The sequence below is a fragment of the Schistocerca cancellata genome, chromosome 6 (assembly GCF_023864275.1).
Source record: "Schistocerca cancellata isolate TAMUIC-IGC-003103 chromosome 6, iqSchCanc2.1, whole genome shotgun sequence".
NCBI lineage: Eukaryota > Metazoa > Arthropoda > Insecta > Orthoptera > Acrididae > Schistocerca > Schistocerca cancellata.
In genome coordinates this window covers 274109012-274130106 of record NC_064631.1, presented here as the reverse complement: position 1 = coordinate 274130106, position 21095 = coordinate 274109012, and the positions used below count along the sequence as shown (strand labels likewise).

Sequence of the window (21095 nt, the reverse complement as noted above, 5' to 3'; positions counted from 1 at the left end):
CAACAACCATCGCACGCATGAGCCCCAGCGATGGCTTCTTCAAAGAATATCCCGCTTCAGTCTTATACAGACCTTTGTTTTTCTTTTAGTCCAAACAATGAAGAAAAATTTGGGTGGAAAATTAGTGCAGTCGTAAATTTTTGGACAGTGATGGAAGGGAGCTTAAGGAATAATATATTAAATGGGGTGAAGTGTGAGCGTGGAGCGGTGCGTTATTTAAACATAACTTTTATAAGTTTTTCTTGGAAATCTCAAAAACCGCGGCCTCTTGCGAAAATGTTTCCCAGTACAACACTATACTAAATTAAATTTCCTACAAAAAAAAAAAAAAGGACGTACTACTAACAGTTTCGCGTTTCAGGGGATGGAAAAACCGCAGATTATTAAAAATCTGTTTTAACGTTATTGTTAAATGAAGTGGTTAAGAATAAATATTAAATTCATGTACCACATTTAAGTGCAGTAGTACATTTAACCCGACATGAGTGAGGTCGGGTATGTCATCCCCGAGGTGTGTTGAAGCCCTGATTATTGAATGTCATTGTTGCCACACAAATCTTGTTGTCACAGTAGCTGAAAGTAAGGGAGAGGGGCAACATGCAGTGTTGAGTTTACTGTAGCACCAGCGTCAGAGGGAGATACAAGACTGCAAAGGTGGCTAGATTACGTCACACCCGACCTCGTAGTCAGTGTTAGATTTATGAGCTGTCAGCAAATTTATGAGATATATAGTTATTTATAATATTATTTGCTTTGTTTTTAGATTTTATGTTTCTCAAGATGTCTTATGAAGAACTACGAGAAGTAGTTTTAGAAAACAGTTCAAATGCTAGTTCCTGTGACTCCGAGAGCGTAAAAGGGTTTTAAAAAAACTTCTCAAAGAAGTGAAGAAAGCGATTTGGAGCAAGAGGGCATTTTGTAGAATTCTGAAGAGCTAAAATTTGCGTTACCGGCTACTAGTCACCTGAGGTACGCTTTTCTTTTTTTTCCTTTAATACACGTCCAAAGATGGTACAAAATGGATGAAGGATTGTCCGAGGTAAAGTGTTCGTTTTCGTTCAGAGAATATTATTACCAATTCTGCAAGCGTAAAACGTGCTGCAAAACATGCCAAAACAGAGACTGAATGATGTAGTCTTTTTATAACAAACAGTATGTTGAATACTATATTTACACATACAAATAATCAAATAAGGATATCAGGGGGAAATGTCCAGAAAATAAAGAGCAGTACCACATGAACAATGCAACTTCGGAGGATTTGAAGGTATTTATGGGACTTTTGTATATAGAGGGCCTAAACTGCTCAAATAGACAAAACTTGAACGCTTTGTGGCGGACAGTTGGTATCAGAGTTGCAATCTTTCGGACTACAATGTCACTGCAGAGGTTTTACGTTCTCCAAAATTGTTTGGGATTTGATAATAAGAACACCGGGGACAAAAGGAAAACGACTGACAATCTGGCTGCCATAAAGGATATTTTTGATTATTTTGTTGAAAACATTCAACAACACTAAATTCCGCCCGAAACCTTACTATTGATGAGATGCTGTTATCTTTCCACGGGGGATGTCCTTCCCGCGTATACATGCCAAACAAACCAGCCGAATACGGTATAAAAACATATGCTCTTGTAGATGCGAAGGCATTCTACATCCTCAAACTGTAAGTATACTCGGGAAAACAACTAACAGGACCTTACCAGCTTAGTAATAAAGCCTGTGATCCTGTAAACCGTTTAGTTGAGCGAATAACAAAAACAAATAGGAATCTGACATTCGATAATTGGTTTACTAATTAACCCCTTATGATTCATCTCTTGAAAGAACATTCACTGACTTCTGCCGGCGCAGCCCGTAAAAACAAGACAAGTGTACCTGAGATTTTCAAAAAAGGAACAGAAGTATATAGTTCTCGATTTGGGTTCCAGATGACGTTACATTGGTGTCCTACGTACCTAAAATAAATAAATAAATAAATATTTACTGGTTATGTCAACTTTACACCATGATAAAAACACAGAACACTGGACAGGTGACAAAAGAAGACCAAATGATTACTTATTACAATGCAACAAAAGCAGTGTCGATGCCGTAGATGAACTCAGTGCCACTTATGATGCCCGCAACAGCAAACGTTGGCCTATCACAATTTTTTTATGGTATACTAAACACGGCTGCCATTAATGCCATCACAGGCTACAGAGAAAATAATAAAGGTGACCACACAGGCATGAAGCGTCAAGATTTCATTTGTACTTTAGGTTTGAATCTGATAAGTCACAGCCTTCGCATTACACAAGAAAACTTACGCCTTCCAAGGAAAATTCGAAAGAAAATTGCTGATCAAGTAGGAGAAACTTCATCGCCAGTTCAAAAAAACTGGGAGCTATATCTGGTGTGCTGACTGTACTAAAAAACACACGAAAACAAAATCTTGTTCGGAGTATGAGAAGCCAATACGTATGAGCAAGCGATTTTTAAGTGCGCAGAATGTGCTGATTGATGTAATGTTGGTGCTGAGCTAACTGATCTCATGAGAACTTTAATTTTCTTTTTCTGTTTTATAATTAGAAGATAATATCATTATGTTAATTAATCAAAGAAACAGCAATTGTGTTCGAATTTTGTATTAAAAAATTAGAAACTTCTGAAACTTGTACTTTTCTGAGAAATATAAATACTTCATTATTTCACCCAAAAAAAGTTTTATATCTTTAACATAGTATTTTACTTACTTATTTTACATACTCATCTTGTTTAATAGACACCATAATTAACATCCCAAGTAAAAAAATATTTAATACATGATTATAGCATCATAAATTCGTCATCAGAGTTTCGGGTATCTCATACCCACTTCATAGCTGGTGTAACAATTTCTCACCTCATTCACGCCGGGTTAAGTACAGTAGAACTATTACGGAACAAACGTGTTCAGGGGAGTGTAACAGGGAGGAAGGGGGGGGGGGGGCGAAAGCCAGGTCGCTGTATTGTGGTCATGCATTTCCCTCCTTCATAGGTCTGCAAAATGAGCGAGCAGACAACTCCCCATTCTCTCTTCCCAGGGTGACTACACAAACTAATAAAAAAAAAAAATATCCCTGGGAACTGCCGGTTTGGGGATCACGAAGGCGTCATAAGAAGTCCCTGATAAATTAACGTTGAGCGGTGGGGAGCAGCATCTCGCAATAACTACTTTTGTTTCGTCTCGACAGGTATTGAACACCGATAATTTATTTAAAATATTAATATTTTAAAATTTGTGATTAATAGAAACCAATGAAATCAAATTTCATTTCTAGGTAAAAAAACACAGAATTCCCTGAGATTTTATGAAATTCCTCAAATTCCCTGATTCCCGGTAAAATTTAATTCCCTGAGAATTCCAGGTTTTCCAGAAGAGCCACTACGTGCTGACATGCCGGTGGGGCTTTATATTCCAGAGTGTGTTAGCACTACAGCGAATTCAGATGCGAGGTGCTAAGTGGAGTCATAATACTAATTGAAGAAAAGCTTACTGACATGATCAACGTAAATATTTGCACGTTGTTCTACAATGCTACAGGGGAAATTTATTCTTAGTAATCCTGTACGGGCCGGCCGGAGTGGCCGAGCGGTTCTAGGCGCGCCAGTCGAACTGCGCGACCGCTACGGTCGCAGGTTCGAATCCTGCCTCGGGCATGGATTTGTGTGATGTCCTTAGGTTAGTTAGGTTTAAGTAGTTCTAAGTTCTAGGGGACTGATGACCACAGCAGTTAATTCCCATAGTGCTCAGAGCCAATCCTGTACGGCAGCTGTAGCGTCCTTCCAGGAAGTAAACAATTACTCTATTGCAAGATTTGCTAAAACTGACAAGATCGACAAGATTTACAGGCCCATGTACTGGGAAATCCAACTTTAACATGAAGCTCCTGTTGAAATGTACACAATATTGCCTTTAACACAGAAACTTTTATTTTTATTCCTGTTTTGTAATATTTTGTCATTTGGGAACGTCCCCTACACCCAGCGTGAACTTCATAATCTTCTCAGTCTGTCTGGCCGCTGGCCAGTGAGGAGAGAAATGTTGGATGTAATATGACTCACGTGTGCACCACTTAATTGAGACGATAGCTTGCCTGTCTTTAACGAGCAACAGTGCTTGATAGGCTTCGGCCTTGAAACTAGTAATGATCAAATAAATAACAACAATGCAGGCGCGGACCGTTTTTCCCCCTAACAATGTAAACTGTTGTTTGCATTGCATTGCATTTTACTGTATCAGCTATTACAAATGAAGTTCGCGGTAGGTGTAGGAGACATTCTCAAATGACAAAAAAGTATTCTGTAAGAAAACTATTCTAGCATTTATTGCAGCACTAAGTTTTTGATTAGAGGCATTAAACACAGCTTTGTTAAATGTTCCGCAAAGCCGACAGAGCTGTTAGCTAGAAACACTTACTCGAGGCAACGACCAACCTTGTTTCGCAAACTGTTTCCAAGTAATTACTCAAGATTACTTCAGCTTCATCAGATAATTAATCAAGATAACAATCTCTGAAATGAACTTCGCACCTACCGCGATCATCCGACAGTTAAAGGTCAGGCTAACAGGTTGTGGCTGTTACCAAGGCGAGCTGTACTGCTCAAAATTGGAACTTTATCTTGTCCACTTTTGGTTTTACTGCCGGATACCATCGTTGCGGTAGACCTCTTTCAAGAGAGATTTATACTGAATTTCTTGTTCTGCCTCTTCAGATGCATATCTCTCATCAGATAAAGTGAAAATGAGAGATCGAGATGACTTTTTTGTGACTGCACTGATAACAGCATTGTGTTACGTAAGGATAGCTCAATTGCCGCTGTCAGTAGCTTTCTGTTAAACCCAATATCGGCATCAGAGGAAGAATATAAAGATCTGTTGTTAACTGTGAAATTAGTAGTAGTTATACTTAAGCACAGAAAACTAGCAAGAACGTGTCATCAAAGATACCCCAGAAATCGCACACGGGAAACACTAGTTACAAAAGGGAATATCTGACAATGTTTTCAAAATACACTACTGGCCATTAAAATTGCTACACCTCGAAGATGACGTACTACAGACGCGAAATTTAACCGACAGGAAGAAGATGCTCTGATATGCAAATAATCAGCTTTTCAGAGCATCCACACGAGGTTGGCGCCAGTGGCGACACCTACAACGTGCTGACATGAGGAAACTTTCCGACCGATTTCTCATACACAAACAGCAGTTGACCGGCGTTGCCTGGTGAAACCTTAATCATCTTGTGGTGCAGTTCTTCTTCTTGTCTCCGTGCTTGCTGAGAAAATGGGATGAGAAGTTCCGTCTTATGCAAGACACATTTTTTCTTTTGTTTCACCCATAGACAACATGTTTCAGCACTTTTGTGCTATCGTCAGTGGGTTCTATTTTTATTTTTAACTTACATGCTGTTATTGTCCACTTGTTTCGGTAGCTGTTCTGCTACACAATATACGACTTGTCATAGTTTTGAAGTTGTGGTACGTTTTCCTGTGTTGTTGGCGAAGTAAACAGACTTACTTCTTTGCCTGTGTTCGCGTGGCAATGCAGTTTTTCCGATTACTCAAAACATAGGCGGAGAAGTAAGCCTATTTACTTCGCCAACAACACAGGAAAACGTACCACAACTTCAAAACTATGACACGTTGTATATTGTGTAGCAGAACAGCTACCGAAACAAGTGGACAATAACATCATGTAAGTTAAAAATAAAAATAGAACCCACTGACGATAGCACAAAAGTGCTGAAACATGTATGGGTGAAACAAAAGAAAATAAGGTGTCTTGCATAAGGCGGAACTTCTCATCCCATTCTGGTGAAACATTGTTGTTATGCCTCGTGTAAGGGGGAGAAATGCGTACCATCACGTTTCAGACTTACATAAAGGTCGGATTGTAGCCTATCGCGATTGCGGTTTATCGTATCGCTACATTCCTGCTCGCGTTGCTCGACATCCAATGACTGTTAGCAGAATATGGAATCGGTGGGTTCAGGAGGGTAATACGGAACGCCATGCTAGATGCCAACGGCCTCGTATCACTAGCACTCGAGATGATAGGCATCTTATCCACATGGCTGTAACGGATCGTGCAGCCACGTCTCGGTCCCTGAGTTAACAGATGTGGACGTTTGCAAGACAACAACAATCTGCACGAACAGTTCGACGATGAGTGCAGCAGCATGGACTATCAGCTCGGGGACCATGGCTGCGGTTACCCTTGACGCTGTATCACAGACAGGAGCGCCTGCGATGGTGTACTCAACGACGAACCTGGATGCACGAATGGCAAAACGTCATTTTTTCGGATGAATCCAGGTTCTGTTTACAGCATCATGATGGTCGCATCCGTGTTTGGCGACATCGCGGTGAACGCACATTGGAAGCGTGTATTCGTCATCGCCATACTGGCGTATCACCCGGTGTGATGGTATGGGGTGTCATTGGTTACACGTCTCTGTCACCTCTTGTTCGCATTGACGGCACTTTGAACAGTGGACGTTGCATTTCAGATGTGTTACGACCCGTGGCTCTACCCTTCATTCGATCCCTGCGAAACCCTACATTTCAGCAGGATAATGCACGACCGCATGTTGCAGGTCCTATACGGTCCTTTCTGGACACACAAAATGTTCGGCTGCTGCCCTGGCCAGCACATTCTCCAGATCTATCACCAATTGAAAACGTCTGGTCAATGGTGGCCGAGCAACTGGCTCGTCACAATACGCCAGTCACTACTCTTGATGAACTGTGGTATCGTGTTGAATCTGCATGGTCAGCTGTACCTGTACACGCCATCCAAGCTCTGTTTGACTCGATGCCCAGGCGTATCAAGGCCGTAATTACGGCCAGAGGTGGTTGTTCTGAGTACTGATTTTTCATATGCACCCAAATTGCGTGAAAATGTAATCACACGTCAGTTCTAATATAATATATTTGTCCAATGAATACCCGTTTATCTGCATTTCTTCATGGTGTAGCAATTTTAATGGCCAGTAGTGTAGCTTGCGTTGTTGAAGTCCCGTTAATAATCCACTACACTGAAATAAAACGGATCTCTGTATCAACATCAGCATCAACAACAGCCTTACAACATCCACGCCATGATAAAAGTTTCCTACTGACTTTTACAAGCATTACAGTTTTCACCTGCATGCAGCGACTGCAGTAGGTAGGCACCCGGAAAAAAGGTAATCACTTCATAGACATCAAGCTGATGTAATGTGAAACAGCGCCTGTAGTCCTACTAATGGCGTTAATACAGCGAGGGAGAGAGTTGATAAGTTTTTCAAGTATGCAACCAGAAGCGATTTCGTGTAGACCTGTAAACATGGCTGTCATCTTGGCGGGAGTATCCACACCATACTCGTCAGATTATGTAAAAGAAAGGCAACACTTTGATTTTGTGAAACACACACACACACACACACACACACACACACACACACACACACACACACACACACACACACACACTGAACGACTTCCGGCCTGAACTAGACCGTCCCACATAGACATGGCCTCACTGCGCCTTTGGTGTAGTCAGTGCCTTGCATCATTTGAAAAATCGCGCCTCAATGGACCACACTACACACTTTCAGTCAGCTAATGTTTGCCCGCTTTCCGTGTTGTTTGGCCCACTGAAGACGTACAGCGTTGTGTGTCGCCGTAAGCAGCCATTTACGAGGTACATTGTCCATTACATGCATTTCCCTTTGCTACGTTCTCTCAAAACTTGCTTGAGATAGACCTGCGTTCACCGACAGCAGCGACTCCTGTCGGAGTTGGAAATCGGTTGTCACTGACACTGCATCACACTCCCCTCCGGTCCCTCTTGGTTAGGGCCTTTTTACGACCACAGTTCTTGCACCGTGTTACATGGTTGCGGGCGGTACACCACTCCACGCAGACATGTTGGATAGTCCGCGCTGATAGTACAGCAAAATGGCTCAAATGGCTCTGAGCGCTATGGGACTTAACATCTGAGGTCATCAGTCCCCTAGAACTTAGAACTACTTAAACCTAACTAACCTAAGGACATCACACACATCCCAGACAGGATTCGAACCGGCGACTGTAGCAGTCGCGCAGTTACGGACTGAAGCGTCTAGAACCGCTCGGAGACCGCGGCCGGCGATACGCAGCAAATCGGGCATTCGCGGTGTGGTCACAAGTACGCCCCCAACATTGCTCTCCACGCCGACACGTTGATTTCACACATCAGACTGGTACATACGAGGTGTGTGAGAAAAGTAATGAAACTAACAAGGTGGCGAGCGATATGGCAACGCCGTGTTGTTCTACTTGTGTAGACCAGTTTGTTCATCCCTACCAGATATCACAGGTTCAGCTCGGTATAGCCATTACGCGATTTTGAGAGCGCGATCAGTGAAGATGTGTGGTTTATTTTTATGTGTACCTGGTGACCTTCGGAAAGTTGGAACAGGCCTATGGGGAACATCGCTTATCAAGAGCACAAGTTTTGCGCTGGCACAAATCGTTTTTGGAAGGCCGAGAATACATTTGAGATGAACCTCGCTCAAGGCCTCCAAAAACTGACGAAAATGTCGAATGGGTGCGTGCTCGTGTGAGATCAGACCGACATTTAACTATAAGGATTGCGGGCGACCTGTTACACTTACATACTTTCACCATACATCATATTCTAAGCGAAGTTTTGCACATGCAGAGGGTTTGTCACAAAATGGTGCCGAAAAACTTCACAACTGAGCAGGACAGTCTAAGAAACGTGTGCGTTGATCGTCTTGAGATGATTGCCAATGACCATGAATTGTTCACTCTGGTGGTCACAGGTGATGAATCCTAGACTTTTGTGAATGATCCTCAGAAAGTGGCAGAGTCAGAGTGGCACACGGACATCTCGACTGAAAAAAAGCTCGAATGAGCAGATCAAAGATCAAAACAATGCAGCTTTGCTTTTTGACAGTAGGGGTGGCGCGCATAACCAATTTGTTCGTCCAGGACAAACCGTCAACCAAGTGTTTTACACAGATGCCCTTGGATGGCTCAGGAAAAAAAGAGTGAATCAAGGAAACCGGACATTGCAGACTAGCTGATGCTCGAACATGACAGCGCTCTACGTCGTACGTCATTCCTGTTAGTACATTTACCCGAATTCACCCTATCTAAGTCCCTTTGACTTTTTTCTTTTTCCCAAGTCGAAAAATGTTTAAAATTACGTCATTTTGCGACTGTAGAGAACATTCAAAGAAATGTGATCGACATATGAAGGGTCATATCAGTTTAAGCACTTCAGCACTGCTACCAAGATTGGGAACGACTGTGCCAGTATATAGCTGCCGAATGAAAGTACTTTGACAGAGACAGAGTTTGATGAAAAAATGAAAACTTTGATAGATAAAAAAATCATTCTCATTACTTTTCTCACATACCTTGTACACCGTTTCACAGGCAACGCGGGACTGCTGTCGGCAGTGGGAACTCACAAGACCACCTTGCATCAATTCTTCACCAACCACGGCGTTCGAATGCGACCAGTGTGCTCTTTTAAGAGATTTTGTAAGGCAAGTTTACCAAAGGGCAAAAATTGCACGCAAGTGCACAAGCTTTTGCAGATGGTGTCTTTTTCCGCAAGTTACTTCCTGAATAAATTATTTCTTGCTTGCAGTCTCTCCGTCTAAGGGTTTCAAAGGTCTTGGGGGAAAGCGAGCAACGTCGTTACTTACCACGCACACCTAGAGCCGCCTTTCAATGTTATATACAGGGTGTATCAGGAAGAATCATCCGATTTGGTCCGTCTGTATTTCTGAAATTAATAAACATGTACAATGATTTTTTTTAATGAATGAGAAACTCAGTTTTCTTTCAGACCTGTTGACAGGCGTTCAATATGCTCCCCCCCCCCCCCCCCTTGAGATACATGGCATATGTCAATACGGTATTCAAATTGTTCCCACACTGCAGCGAGCATGTCTTGAGTTACAGCTTCCACAGCTGCTGTTTATGCGATGCCTCAGTTCATTCATTGTTGTTGGTAACTGAGGCACATAAACAGAGTCTTTCATAAACCCGCACAAGAAATCATCACATACAGACAGGTGCGATGACCTCTGAGGCCAGTAATGTAAGGCTGAATCATTTGGTCCAGTGAGACCGATCCATCATTCAATAATCCTTCGATTAAAAAATACCCGAAAACTGTCATCTTCCATCTTGCCAAGAACAAAATTACGGACCATCACACGTTGTTGTTTGTCACCTTCACGAAAGAGGTTGCAGTAGCTGAATTTTGTATGGTTTCATGTGTAAACGTCGACGCAACACACGCCAGGCGGACATCGGTGGCTTGTGGAGCTGTCGAGCTGCACGGCGAACGGATTTCTGCGTACTCCTTGTAAAACTATGGCGGATGCGTTCGACGCATGTATCAGACACTCGGGAATGGCCCGGCGATTTGCCTTTACTCAACAACCTGTTTCTCGGAATTGTTCATACCATACTCTAATGCTCTGTGCTCTAGGAGGATCCACAGCATACCTTACACGTAAGTCGCACTGGACAGTTATTACTGAACCCCACTGCGCGAAACGTAAAACACAAAACGCTTTCTGTTGTCCCAAAATCATTTTTCCTAGAAGTGAAGTAGCACACACTGCTGCTACCTAGTGAGAACCATGCGAAACTCCAGAGTTTGCTCTTTCCAACAGTACGTTGTTCACGCACATATCGGTTACCAGTTTCGGTGATTCAATACGCCATCTTCGAGCCTTAATTGGCGTATAAATCGCCTAAACTCGTAGCTATAAAGAAGTAACATCAAAAGGACACCTGCAGGTGTTCCATGTTATTACGTAAATGAACGGCGTAAGTCCCTAAAACCTTCAATCAGATGGGCATACAAAAACAAATTTTTGTGTCCATCGATGTGACACACACAAGCCAGCTGAGCACTTAATATACGCTACATGGTAGATAAACTAAGTGGATACTTACGTATTCGAAGCGGTCCTTGCAAAGCTGCGCGAGCAAGTGCAGGAAACCGAGGACGGAAAACCAGGCGCACCAGAGCACCACTTCATCCATATACTGCACGTTGATGACGCCGAAGACGAATATGAACTTGTAGAAGACAAAATTCCAGAACTTGTCCTTGATGTGCTGCTGCTCGGAGACGCGGAGTTCGCCGAACACCAGCCTCTGGATCACCTTGCCCACTAGGATCAGCACGCAGTACGCCATGTTTATCAGCGTCTGCAACAAACGGCGTACACGACCTGTCAGCAATACTTCAGAACTTCATTATGGTACAAACGACATTTTCATCAATGCACTTAATGCTAAAGTCTTATTTTTAAGAGAAGGCAGGAAATGACAAAGAAATAACGTGGATTTAAATTGTGGACGAATTACGCAGGAACAGCAATCAGTTGAAATACAGATTCTCGTAATAGCTCACTCTCAACCCATTTCTGGCACCTCATGACCAGGCAGACGCTTTTTAATCTAAACGGAAGTCTGTTAAGAGACGCACGACAATATACTTCAAGTCCTGAACATATGCTTCTCTTGTTGGTTACTGGATCACGTGTAAATCTCGCAATAGTACTTCTAGGCTCCTACTCTACATTTTCAGGTGCTGACTGACTGATGGGCATTGGCAACTTCTTCTTACCAGAAATCAGCAGAAACGACCACCTGAAGATATCGCACAGTTGCTTATAGGAAATATTGAGATTTACACAATGCGATCAAGCGCAAAAGGGGTTGAAATAGGGGATGAAGGTTATTTTGAAAATATGTCACTCATCTGGCAATTTTGAAGCTACACCTACGAAAATTTGTATTTGGTTTCTCGGTTAGGAATGAGGAGATACATATCTCTGCATTTTCGGAAATTTAACCCCTATGGGCTCAAACAGCAAGTGAAAGATTTTTTAAACCTGCATATATTAAAACTAATATTAGCTTTTGTTTGCAAATAAAAAATACGGTTCTTAGTGTTTTTCTAAAGTGGACCACTAAAGATGGTGAAATATGGGATGAAATGTTTCAAGAAAATATTTCATTGTGAAGGCATATGTATAGCTAAATCTATGAAACTTCGAATTTGGCTTTGCGGTTGGAAAATTTAAAAATACGTGTTTCACTGCATTTTGAAATTCAACACCAAGATACAGGGTTCAGTCTTGGGTACCTTACTGTACTAATATATATTAATGACCTGCCACTCTGTATTCATGTAGAAGCGAAGTTACTTCTTTTTGCTGATGATGTAAGTATAGTAATCACACCCAACAAACGAGAATCAACTGAGGGAATTGTAAATAATTTCTTTCAGAACATTATCAAGTAGTTCTCTGCAAATAGACTCACTGAATTTTGAGAAAACACAGTATATACAATTCTATACAGTAAATGGTGTAACACCACTGATAAATACACTCCTGGAAATGGAAAAAAGAACACATTGACACCGGTGTGTCAGACCCACCATACTTGCTCCGGACACTGCGAGAGGGCTGTACAAGCAATGATCACACGCACGGCACAGCGGACACACCAGGAACCGCGGTGTTGGCCGTCGAATGGCGCTAGCTGCGCAGCATTTGTGCACCGCCGCCGTCAGTGTCAGCCAGTTTGCCGTGGCATACGGAGCTCCATCGCAGTCTTTAACACTGGTAGCATGCCGCGACAGCGTGGACGTGAATCGTATGTGCAGTTGACGGACTTTGAGCGAGGGCGTATAGTGGGCATGCGGGAGGCCGGGTGGACGTACCGCCGAATTGCTCAACACGTGGGACGTGAGGTCTCCACAGTACATCGATGTTGTCGCCAGTGGTCGGCGGAAGGTGCACGTGCCCGTCGACCTGGGACCGGACCGCAGCGACGCACGGATGCACGCCAAGACCGTAGGATCCTACGCAGTGCCGTAGGGGACCGCACCGCCACTTCCCAGCAAATTAGGGACACTGTTGCTCCTGGGGTATCGGCGAGGACCATTCGCAACCGTCTCCATGAAGCTGGGCTACGGTCCCGCACACCGTTAGGCCGTCTTCCGCTCACGCCCCAACATCGTGCAGCCCGCCTCCAGTGGTGTCGCGACAGGCGTGAATGGAGGGACGAATGGAGACGTGTCGTCTTCAGCGATGAGAGTCGCTTCTGCCTTGGTGCCAATGATGGTCGTATGCGTGTTTGGCGCCGTGCAGGTGAGCGCCACAATCAGGACTGCATACGACCGAGGCACACAGGGCCAACACCCGGCATCATGGTGTGGGGAGCGATCTCTTACACTGGCCGTACACCACTGGTGATCGTCGAGGGGACACTGAATAGTGCACGGTGCATCCACACCGTCATCGAACCCATCGTTCTACCATTCCTAGACCGGCAAGGGAACTTGCTGTTCCAACAGGACAATGCACGTCCGCATGTATCCCGTGCCACCCAACGTGCTCTAGAAGGTGTAAGTCAACTACCCTGGCCAGCAAGATCTCCGGATCTGTCCCCCATTGAGCATGTTTGAGACTGGATGAAGCGTCGTCTCACGCGGTCTGCACGTCCAGCACGAACGCTGGTCCAACTGAGGCGCCAGGTGGAAATGGCATGGCAAGCCGTTCCACAGGACTACATCCAGCATCTTTACGATCGTCTCCATGGGAGAATAGCAGCCTGCATTGCTGCGAAAGGTGGATATACACTGTACTAGTGCCGACATTGTGCATGCTCTGTTGCCTGTGTCTGTGCGCCTGTGGTTCTGTCAGTGTGATCATGTGATGTATCTGACCCCAGGAATGTGTCAATAAAGTTTCCCCTTCCTGGGACAATGAATTCACAGTGTTCTTATTTCAATTTCCAGGAGTGTATATAGATTTTGAACAAAAGTCTGTTGCTAAGGCAGAATATTCAAAATTTCTGGGGTGTGCATTGGCATTGATGAGAACCTCAATTTGAAGAAACACATTAATGATCTGCTGAAACGGTTAGGTTCAGCTACTTATAGTATTAGAGTCATAGCAAATTTTGGTGATAATTATATCAGTAAATAAGCCTAATCTGCCTATTTTCATTCTTTGCTTTCATATGACATATTTTGGGGTAATTTATCAGTAAGGAAAAAAGTATTCACTGCATAAAATCGTACAATCAGAATAATAGCTGAAGCCAACCCAAGACCACCTAGCAAACATTTATTTACGGAACTCGGGATATTCACAGTACCTTCGCAATACAGATATTCATGTATGAAATATGTTGTTAACACAAAAATAATAACGAAGTGCATAGCTACAACACAAGAAGAAAGGATGACCTTCACTATTCTGTGTTAAATCTGACTATGGCACAGAATGCGGTGAATAATGCTGCCCCAAAAATCTTTAGTAATTTGCCAAAAAGCATTAAAAGCGTGACAGATGGCCAACCAACATACAAAAACAAATTAAAAGAATTTCTGAGTACAATTCCTTTTACTAAATAGATGAATTTTTAGATATGAAGTAGTAATAACAACACAGAAAAGAAACCCTTATGTTAAACTGACACGTTCCATATCATTACGAAATGTCGTAATCATGATCTACGGAACAAGTATTCGTGTAATGTAACGATAACCTTGAACTCCAGCTACCATAACCGCTTTTTAGTCGTAATTACTTTCGGAAGAGACTATTCTTCTATGGCCTAATTTAGCGTGGAAAGTTTAGAAGGTGTTGCAATTTGTGGACAACATAGGAATCCGATTAAAGAAAAAAACAAAAAATAATCTGCAGACCATAACCCTACGCGAGCGAAGCAGCGAGCGCTAATTATTATTAATAACACAAAATAAGTGCCGTCAGTATCACGCCTTAATGCCTGTCCTCTAGGTAACTGGACAGCAAGCATCGGCAAGTGAGAGCTATGATCAGCAAAGAAAACAGCCAGAAGACCAGGAAAATTTTGAAAAGTAAACGGAATGATGACAATAACATCAAGGGTCATACTTGTGACTACGTGCAGTACTCGCATTGCGAGCTGGATATAAGCACAGCTTAAAACTTGGATAGGAAAACATGCATCATGCATAACATCCTAGCAGCGATCTGGACAGGCTGTATTGCCTAGTAAATCAAGTGGTAGAGAACGTTTGCAAGTTATGCAGTCACTGAAATAGAAAATCGTGCACGGGCAGACCACGTAAAAAAAAAAAAAAGAAAGAAAGACTGCTCTGTTGTGTGGGCACCTGGCTGCTCGAAGTGCAATAAAAGAAGATTCACCGGAAAACAGCTAGGCCTACTGAAATTCGGAAAGACTGCTGGCGCAGTAAACTAGTGCAAGGACAATAATTGGAGACGATCGAAGACAAGGCAAACACGGAAAGGATCTGTCTGTGGGTAACGAAAGTAACTAGGAAACAGGAAGACAGATTCTTGTGCCAATCAGGGTAGCTGCGCGGTCTCAGGAGCCTTGCCACAGTTCGCGCGGCTTCCCCCGTCGGAGGCTCGAGTTCTTCCTCGGGCACGGGTGTGTGTATTCTTGCATCACAAGAATATGCTATCACAAGGATCCCATAAGCACCGGTATACTGAACCATTAGAAATATAGAAGTACAGACTTTGGAAGGAAGCCGATGGAACAACCGACTACGTCCTGTTGCAAAGAGAGTGCACAGAGGAACTACAAAAAGGGCAGAGCTACTTGGTGCGAATGATATACTGGAATTTGCGCCAAAATTACTAATTGCCCGCGGCAAAGAACCGGTGGGATTGTAAGTCAGAAAAGTGGTGGAAAGTGAACAATCAAACAACTAAGACTACCTACGTCACACACTGCAACATAATACGCCTGACATCGTCAACATTATGAAGCCAACGCACTCATTATCCGCCAAAATGGTCCATAGCCCTCGGCATGTGTCCGACTGATGATAAAATACAGAATTCTGCGGAATGATATCGTTTGTTTATATTTACATATCGTTTGAGGGCGACCTCCAGGATTATCAGTTTGGGTCACTGAGAAATGTACGTTAACAGGCGAGGCAGTAGTGACGAGTTATATTAGAAGATAAGCTAAAGAAAGACACACCTATCATTACAGCATTCTTGGATTTAGAGGAAACTTTTGACAAAGTTGACTGAAATTATGAAGGTAGCCGCGATAAAACACAACGAGCGAAATGTAATCCACAACTTCGAGTCTTGCAACTGCACTTCTGTAGAACTTGGAACCCCCCCCCCCCCCCCCCCGATGTTACTTAATATGCAGATTGAGCAAGCTCTGGAGGAAACCAAGGAGAAGTTTGAGAAAGGATTTGAAGGTCAGGGAGAAGATATAAAAACGTACAAAAGTTGAACGGAATGGGAAGCTTCTTAAAAATAAGTTAAACGGCTGATCATCAACGTAAGTAAAATAAAGATAATGGAATGTAGTCGAATTAAATCAGGCTATGCTGATAGTATTATATTAGGAAATTAGCCACTAAACGGAGTAGCCGAGTTTTGCTATTTGGGCAGTAAAAGAACTGAAGTGTAGAGGATATAATAAAATGAAAACCAAGAATTTCAAAAAATTCATTTGCATGAAATATAGACTTAATGTTATTCTTACGCTTTTCTGAAGATACTGTACAGAATTTAAACGTGGACAAAGACTTCAGGCAAGAAGAGAGCAGAGGCTTTTGAAATGTGGTGTTACAGAAGAATGCTAAGATCGAAGAACTAATGAGGAGGTATGAACTGGACTGGGTAAAAAAAATTACGGCGCAATCTGACAAAAAGAAGCAATCAGTCGATAGGACACAATCCAAGGCATCAAGGAATTGTTAATTTGATACAGGAGGGAAGTGCTGGGGTTAAAAATTTTAGAGGAAAACGAAGACTCAAATCATCATGCAAGTTCAAATGGTTGTAGGTGATTGTTATGTACAGATGGAGACGGTCGTGCAGAACACACTAGCGTGGATAGCTGCATCAAACAATTCTTCAGAATGAAGAACAAAAAATAACAACGAGGAAGGAGGTTTTGCAAGGCTCTGCGATAATAAAGTTTGAAACTGCACTCTGATTCACAGATATTGTGGATAAACAGCCTCTGCAACGCATGTGGTTAGGTCATTCCTTATTTCAGCTTTAGAACTGTTTTTTCTGCTTCCGCATCCAGGATGGCAATGAACTGCTCAAACTGGTACAGGGCCACAGAGAAGACTTCTCTCGGTATGGAACGAAGATGGCAATTTTATAGTCAGCGTGTTGTGTGTTTTGATAAAATAGGGAAAATGGAACACGTGCTGCCGCAAAATTCTCTGTTTTAGACGATTTATCACAATTATATAGCGTCCGGTGAAGGTTTACAAAGAGACTGCTCATTTATTTTATCCGAAGACCTGGTCGCTACTCTTTAATCGGCATTAAATGTGTATGGAACAGCCGTCGCTAGCAGTAGAAAGTGTGGTAAAATTTAGAATATTAATTAAGTACAAGAAAGCTTTACGCAGTGTACGTCCCATATTCATTGAACACCGTACTGAACTTACGCAGTGGCGGGAAATGAATTCTCAACCACTTCTGGGTAATTATAGTTATTATTCCTAGCGTCTTATTCGCTAATGAGGATGACACCCGTGGATCCACGACTTTAGACTTTATGACCTGTCTCTCCTAGGATGCAAAATGGTTCTTGCTATCGATTATCTTCGAAAGTGTAAAAGAAACTGACTAATGCTATGCAAGTCTTGACCAACTGGCTATCTCGTGAGAAGTTGGGGGAGGGGGGAGACGGAATCCGTCACGATAACGCAAGGAACCAGACCGAGTATTAATAACTCAAGTGACCGAGAGTGCACAAGCATTCGAGGAATCGTGCCGTGTTGCAAGCGAGCAATGGGCAGTGTGATCCGTGCCAAACACACAGGTGATAGTAAAAACTCCCGCAAACAACGGCGCACGCGCGTGTAGCTGATCAACAGATGAAAAATACACAGCATGTTTCTCCAGTTGCAGTAGCCTAATAAAAGGAACACTTATAAATCTGCAGAAAACAAAATTACGCGCACACTTACTATCACTAGATGGGAGAGTCTTGGCTGCTCTTCCGAGCTTTCCTAGCTCTAATACCTGCACGGTTTCTTCTGCTGTTGGTATGGCAATTCAAGCTGCTGGTGTGCACACAATTCAAACCAAATGGCGGATAAGATTCCTCGGGTCCTAATAAAGCGGAAACTGACACGGGTAGAAGAATATGATAATGGTATTAAAAACTTTCTACTAAGCATGGTCTGCAAGCGATGCATTTGTGAAACAACTGCGGATATGTGGTTACGAACCGATACCGATTCCCGTACGAAACATTGTGCTAGTTAGTATAAATGTGAAATGTAAAGTTTGCAGTTACGGCCCTCTCTAAATTCTCTCAAATATGACGTAAACTCGCATGCTGTTCATGAATAACCACATCAGCAACATTTCTTTGCAGTTTGGGTGCCACACATTCTAGACGAGGGCACCTTCAGTTTCTATAGCGGAATCTTTCAGGACTGCTTGTGGGCATTTCCCCAAGCGCAATGCTGGAAATGTGCTATATGCGCGATGAGGCAACGGCACATTTTGCTTTTGGTGCAAGATGACAACTGACGCGCCAATGTGCTTCACGATGGGCTTATACCTTAGTCTGGATGATCCATCTGCTCTCAGTTATGAAGATTTTTCTGTCTGGGGTCATTTGGAAAGAGAAGTACACGGCATTCCTGTTGATAAGGTTGAAGAATTCGAACAGTGAATTCTGCACTCTTGTCAAATTTTACGAAATGAGCTGGGGGTTGTGAGGTTTCTCTTGTTTAGGACAGCATTTTATTTTCTGAAGTTTACATTTTATTGGGGGCGCTGCAACTAGCAAAAGTGAGTCTGTCTCTTTAAGCAGCACTGTACAATGCAACAGCACCGAATGAGAAGCTATTCCCCACGCTTGCTTTGGAACGTATTACACTATCAAATTTTTTCTGGCAAAGTTGCTTTGTCAACTATAAACTTTTGTCAAAGGTTGCCTTTCGTCAAATGTATTTGATCAAATATAACCCCTCGCCTTTGATCTGATCAATTTTTATCTTCTGTTTACCGCAAGCGCCAGAAGTGTGTAAGTAAATACACCGCAAGGAACCATCGCGCGCCTGCGCGCGACTTCATGTATAGCGGAGAAGCACATTCAAAATGCAAAGGAAGTCTTATTTCGGAGCTTATTGTGGCGATACAAATATGGAAATACGTTTTATAGTCCAGGATGAAATAAAATGTTTTTTTTCCTTTTTTTAAGCAGGGGGAGGAAAATACACTTTCTTTCTTCAGAGAAAATTAGAATAGTCTGCACTGATAGACTTGTAAAAGATGGGAAAACCAGGAAAGAAGGAAGGGAGGTGCAATGTTACCACTCATGTTTATTTGTTCGCTGGAAAGGGAACTGAAGTGTACTGTAGTTCGTCAAGGACAAAAAATTAGCACAATACGATCTATTAATGATTCGGCAGCGGTAGGTAGCTTAAACTGATTTATGTTCTAAATGTAATGGAACATGTGCCGGCTGTGGGTTAAGATATGCACACAAAGAAGAACCCGTCACAGGCGTACATGCTAGAGGACTAAACGTTACAGCAGGGAAAGAAAAACCTGATAGTACTCATAAGGCATATAAGCAAGGCAAGGCGAAAAAGTCAAGGAACGTAAAATTGTGCCTAGTTTTGAAAGTATTACAATGAGTCTGAAACCCGTCAAGAAATTCGCGAAACGAACTCTAATCACCATAAAGCACAGAAAACACTTGGCAAGCATGCGGATATACTCAATCAGTTTCTTTTGCTCTTAAACACGTCAGATCACTATTCATTTCTCACGTTATTGGATTTTCCATGATACAATTGCCGCCATGGCTACTGTGAACTGTATGCGTTACACTGCACTCAGATTTTATTATTACATTTTAACCTTAAAAGCAGGAAGGCCATTGGTTTAATTACATTTCATATTCGTGTTGTAAAAATTACTGCTTCGTTTAGTGACTGGGAACTACGAAACTAACAACATTACAAATAACCATTTCTCAATTGGTATCATGTGGTTCTTCTGTTACTACGTGTCAGGCATTCTACATGAACCTATTTTTGTGTCACGTCGTGGTTATTTGTCAAAGAAATATGATAAATATTTGATCACATTTCTTTGTCAAGGAAATTTGATGGTGCAAGGCCTCTATGGCTGCGGTCACCGTGTTTCCGACGTCGGTGGAACCCCCCCGGTCATGAACCCATGGACCGAAGTCAAATCAGCAATCCAGTCAGCACAATGTAAGAATTTGGACGACAAGCGATGAAATTCAAAAATCAGTGTTTTCCTCGGTGGAATTGGGCGACGTTCTCGATCACGAATCATGAACCGCGAGAAGCTAGTTCAAATGGCTCTGAGCACTATGGGACTTAACTTCTGAGGTCATCAATCCCCTAGAACGTAGAACTACTTTAACTAATCTAGGGACATCACACACATCCATGCCCGAGGCAGGGTTCAAACCTGCGACCGTAGCAGACGCGCGGTTCCGGACTGTAAATTACACCCTCAAAAAATAATTTATACAAGTTGTTTAAAGTTACTGAACAATCTTTTGGCTTATGTTAGGCGGCCAGTTTACCTGCTTCGTACTGTTACTGCTGCGATCTGAAACTGTAGGCATGAATTATAACCGTGTCTACGAATTTTTACTGCTGCTCACTCGTTTGAGCAGGCTGTTGATTCTGTGACATTTGCCTGCGTTTCTGAATTTATTTGAAGTTGTGCAAAGCGTTTGCAATCTTATCACAAATCGTCTCAAAAGTGAAGTAGTGGGTACACCTTACGTTTTTCGTAACATTTTTGCGGTATAATATGCATGAAAATACACATCGGCAAGTTGTACCATTATCTAAGATAACTCAACGTATTCTTAATATACCTTGCTGTTTTAAGTTTGATGACGGAAAGTATGTTAAATAAGGTAAGGTGTGTTTTTAAATATGGTGCAAACATAAACAGGCAATGCTAGAGGTCAATCTATTACCACACTCTTTTATTCGACATTCACGTTCGTT

General features: G+C 42.5%; 1 protein-coding gene across 2 annotated transcripts in view; it reads right to left on the bottom strand.

Annotated features, from left to right (window-relative positions):
* The window catches only part of LOC126190793 (E3 ubiquitin-protein ligase AMFR-like), a 314778-nt gene that overhangs the window by 59022 nt on the left and 234661 nt on the right, over positions 1-21095 (bottom strand). For both annotated transcript variants that reach the window (XM_049931341.1, XM_049931339.1), the window contains exon 2: positions 11003-11260. In XM_049931341.1, the coding sequence (XP_049787298.1) occupies positions 11003-11260 (258 nt within the window). The remainder of the gene's footprint in view (positions 1-11002; positions 11261-21095) is intronic.